The sequence below is a fragment of the Octopus bimaculoides genome, chromosome 30, assembly GCF_001194135.2.
Source record: "Octopus bimaculoides isolate UCB-OBI-ISO-001 chromosome 30, ASM119413v2, whole genome shotgun sequence".
Taxonomy (NCBI): Eukaryota; Metazoa; Mollusca; class Cephalopoda; order Octopoda; family Octopodidae; genus Octopus; species Octopus bimaculoides.
Window position 1 is genome coordinate 3,881,127 of NC_069010.1, and position 3,242 is coordinate 3,884,368.

Below are 3,242 nucleotides of genomic sequence, written 5' to 3' on the forward strand. Positions count from 1 at the left end.
TTTAAATGGCGGGTCTGATCGTCTGCCAAGCAAATGGGAAGCAGTAATTGAAGTAGATGGTGAATATGCTCCGGAATAATCATTTAAAGATGTTTTTGTTACATGTTACTGTTTATATTGAATAAAATTTTATTCAACAAAAACATCTTTAAATGGCGGGTCTGATCGTCTGCCAAGCAAATGGGAAGCAGTAATTGAGGAAGGACACATTAGACACATTAGATGATGTAGTCCTAGATACACTATGCCTGAATAAAAGACAGGATGGTCACAGCTGGAACATCCTTGATCATAGGTCTGCTGGATTAGGACTGGCCTGGGGCTGAACAACAACAATAAGGAAGGGCACATTGTATAATGTAGTCCTAGATACACTTTGCCTGAATAAAAGACAGGATGGTCATTCCTGGAACATCACTGATTATAGATTTGTCTGGATCAGACCTGACTTCGGTCTAAACAACAAGGGAGGACACATTAGATAATGTAGTCCTAGATACACTATGCCTGAATAAAAGACGGGATGGTCACAACTGGAACATCTTTGTTCCTAGGTCCTCTGGATCAGAGCCGACCCGGGGCTAAACAAGGAAAGCATTAGAAGCTAGGTTGCTTTTTTACCTGGTGTCGCTGCACATTCCCAACATGGGAGGCACGGGGACCCGTTGCTCCTCCATGGCCTTCATCACACGAAACTCTCGATCCACAGCATGCGCAGATGGCAACAGTTTCCCTGGCTGGACACAGACAAGAAAAAAGAGATGATAATATGGAGCTGAGGAAGGGTTTTAGGGGTTATCTGAATTGGCAGGGACACGTGATGAAGCATAATAAATAATAACATGGTGGGGTGGGTGATGTTATAGTATGACGGTTTAGGGTTAAACTCTAGGAGAGATGAAGGTAAGACAGAGTTAGATATTGATTTGGTGATATTGGAGGATAAGCCTTGCACGGGTGTGTGAACAACAGGATTCTTTCAGTTTCCATCTACTGAATCCATTCACAAGGCTTTGGTCGGCCTGAGGCTATAGTAGACGACGCTTACCCAAGGTGTCACACAGTGGGAATGAACCCAGAACCATGTGGTTGAGAAATAAACCTCTTAAGCACACAGCCCTACTGTAAATACACACACAGTACACATCACCATCATTTAGCAACCGTTTCCCATGCTGGCATGGGTTAAACAATTGTTTGGTGGATATTTGTCCTCATCTTGTTTGTTGTTTGTTGCCAGTGCCGCTGGACGGGCTCCTGTGCCTCATATGTGTGCTTGGCACAGGTGCGTTTAACATGTCACTAGCAGAGGTACCTCTTACGTGTCACTAGCACAGATGCCTTTTGTGTGTCACCAGCACGTAATAAAGTGGAGAGTGATTTATTTGTTAAAATTCCATCATGGAAAAAAAGAGAAAGTAGACAAACACCAAGCAGCTATTATTAGCAACTTTGAACAAAAGAGACGAGAGATAATTTCAGGAACTTCAAAATAAATTCACATTCTAATTAACATCTAGGGAAAGAGGGGTGGGTGGGTCTGACCCTTGGTTGAAAAGTGAAGAACAGCCCTTAGTAAGATGTAAAGAGTTACTCACAGGTTTTTTCCTCAGAACCAACTCCTTATCACCAAATTTCAGGTAAAACGTTGGGTTGGACATTCCATGTTTAAACAGGCGTATATGTGGCAGCGTACCTGTGGTAGTAAGACGGTATAGTTGAGGCTGTAGTGGTGGTAATGTGGTAAGAGAGAGTACAGTTGGGGTTGTAGTGTAATTGTGGTTGGTGGTGTAATAGGGTACATGACCGCGAGTCCACTGCCCTAACCACTGGGCCATTGCGCCTCCTTATTATAGTAATAAACCATTAAACATCAGCTCTTTAATTAAACATCACTAGTTTAATTAAACACAAGCCATTAACTGGTTTAATTAACCATCAACCAATCACAGTCATCACAAAATGGCAAAGAGGTTTACCTGGGTGGGTTAAATTGAGGCTTTCAGTGAGGTATGCAGCAAGGTTTTCCCGGGAAAAGCGGAGCCTCTCAGGTACACTTATTGTACCCTTCAGGTAGCCCTGAAGACTGAGACCCAAAAATTTCTCCAGGTCCTGCACCGCTTGATCTGGGCTTGTCACCTGAGGAAAACACAAAGATATAGGGTAAAAGTCAGTGTGGGTAATTGATAAGAATAAGGGGTAACATTAAGAGAAAAGGGGCCAATATATGTACCCTGGACATTATCAAGTAAAGGTGGGAACGTTATTCTAATATATTAGACCAGGGGTCGCCCAACTTTTTTCACAGCAGGCCAGTTAACTGAGAGAATGAAGAGCGTGGGCCGCATAACCATTTTGTCCAATACAATACAGTGATTACATAAAAAATAAAGACAACTAACATATTTATTTACCAAAAAGTTATCAAAGACGGCAACATTAGCAATAAGATGGTTATATCACACCCAGTGCCACACATATCCGAATCTCACAAACTAAACAGCAAAACCGTTTAGGGAGATTTGTGAAACTGGTGTTTAGCTTTTAAGAGGTCATCAATATTTGCTTTGGAATTGTTGCATCCAACCAAGAGAATTCTCTAATCATTTGTCAAGCTAGTTAGAGACGTTGGGGGTAGACCAAGAACAAGACAGCTGGATGTTTGGGAATCTTCCAGAAAACTCAAGAAAGGTTGCTTCTGATATGACCATAAGGAAGAGGTGCCTAAGGACTCCAACCCAATGATTCTTCCAGAAATTGTGTGTCGAAAAGATAGATGGATGCATGTAAAGATCACCTAGGGGTAGACCAAAGAACAAGATGGTTGGATAACATCCATAGACTAAGTTGGTCATGCTTGAGAATCCAGCTGGAGAGTGTAAAGATGGTTGCTTCTGATAGGACCCTGTTAAAGAGGTACTTGAGGAGTCTATTTACATGAGCCTCTAAAGAATAGTGGGTAGCAACGATGGATGGATGGATGACTGCAAAGATCACAGATTCTTCAAACTGTGTCAACTGCCAGAAGTAAGGGTAGACCAAGAACGAGATGGTTGGATAATATTCATCGTCTCAATTGGCCATGTTTGGGAACCCAGAAGGAAAGTGTAATGAGAATTGCTTCTAATAGAACATTATGGGAGGAAGGACTTGAAGACCATCCCAGGAATGGTGGGGGATGAAGACGGTGGGGGATGAAAACGGTGGGGGTCGAAGACGGCGGGGGATGAAGATGGCGGGGG

At 42.7% G+C, this 3,242-nt stretch overlaps 1 protein-coding gene across 1 annotated transcript in view; it reads right to left on the minus strand.

The window, feature by feature from the left end:
* The window catches only part of LOC106867258 (acyl-CoA dehydrogenase family member 10), a 49,638-nt gene that overhangs the window by 35,496 nt on the left and 10,900 nt on the right, over window positions 1-3,242 (minus strand). The window contains exons 5-7 of the mRNA XM_052978082.1: window positions 1,980-2,139; window positions 1,599-1,696; window positions 622-737 (exon numbers count right to left, since the gene is read on the minus strand). Coding sequence (XP_052834042.1) covers window positions 622-737; window positions 1,599-1,696; window positions 1,980-2,139 — 374 coding nt within the window. The remainder of the gene's footprint in view (window positions 1-621; window positions 738-1,598; window positions 1,697-1,979; window positions 2,140-3,242) is intronic.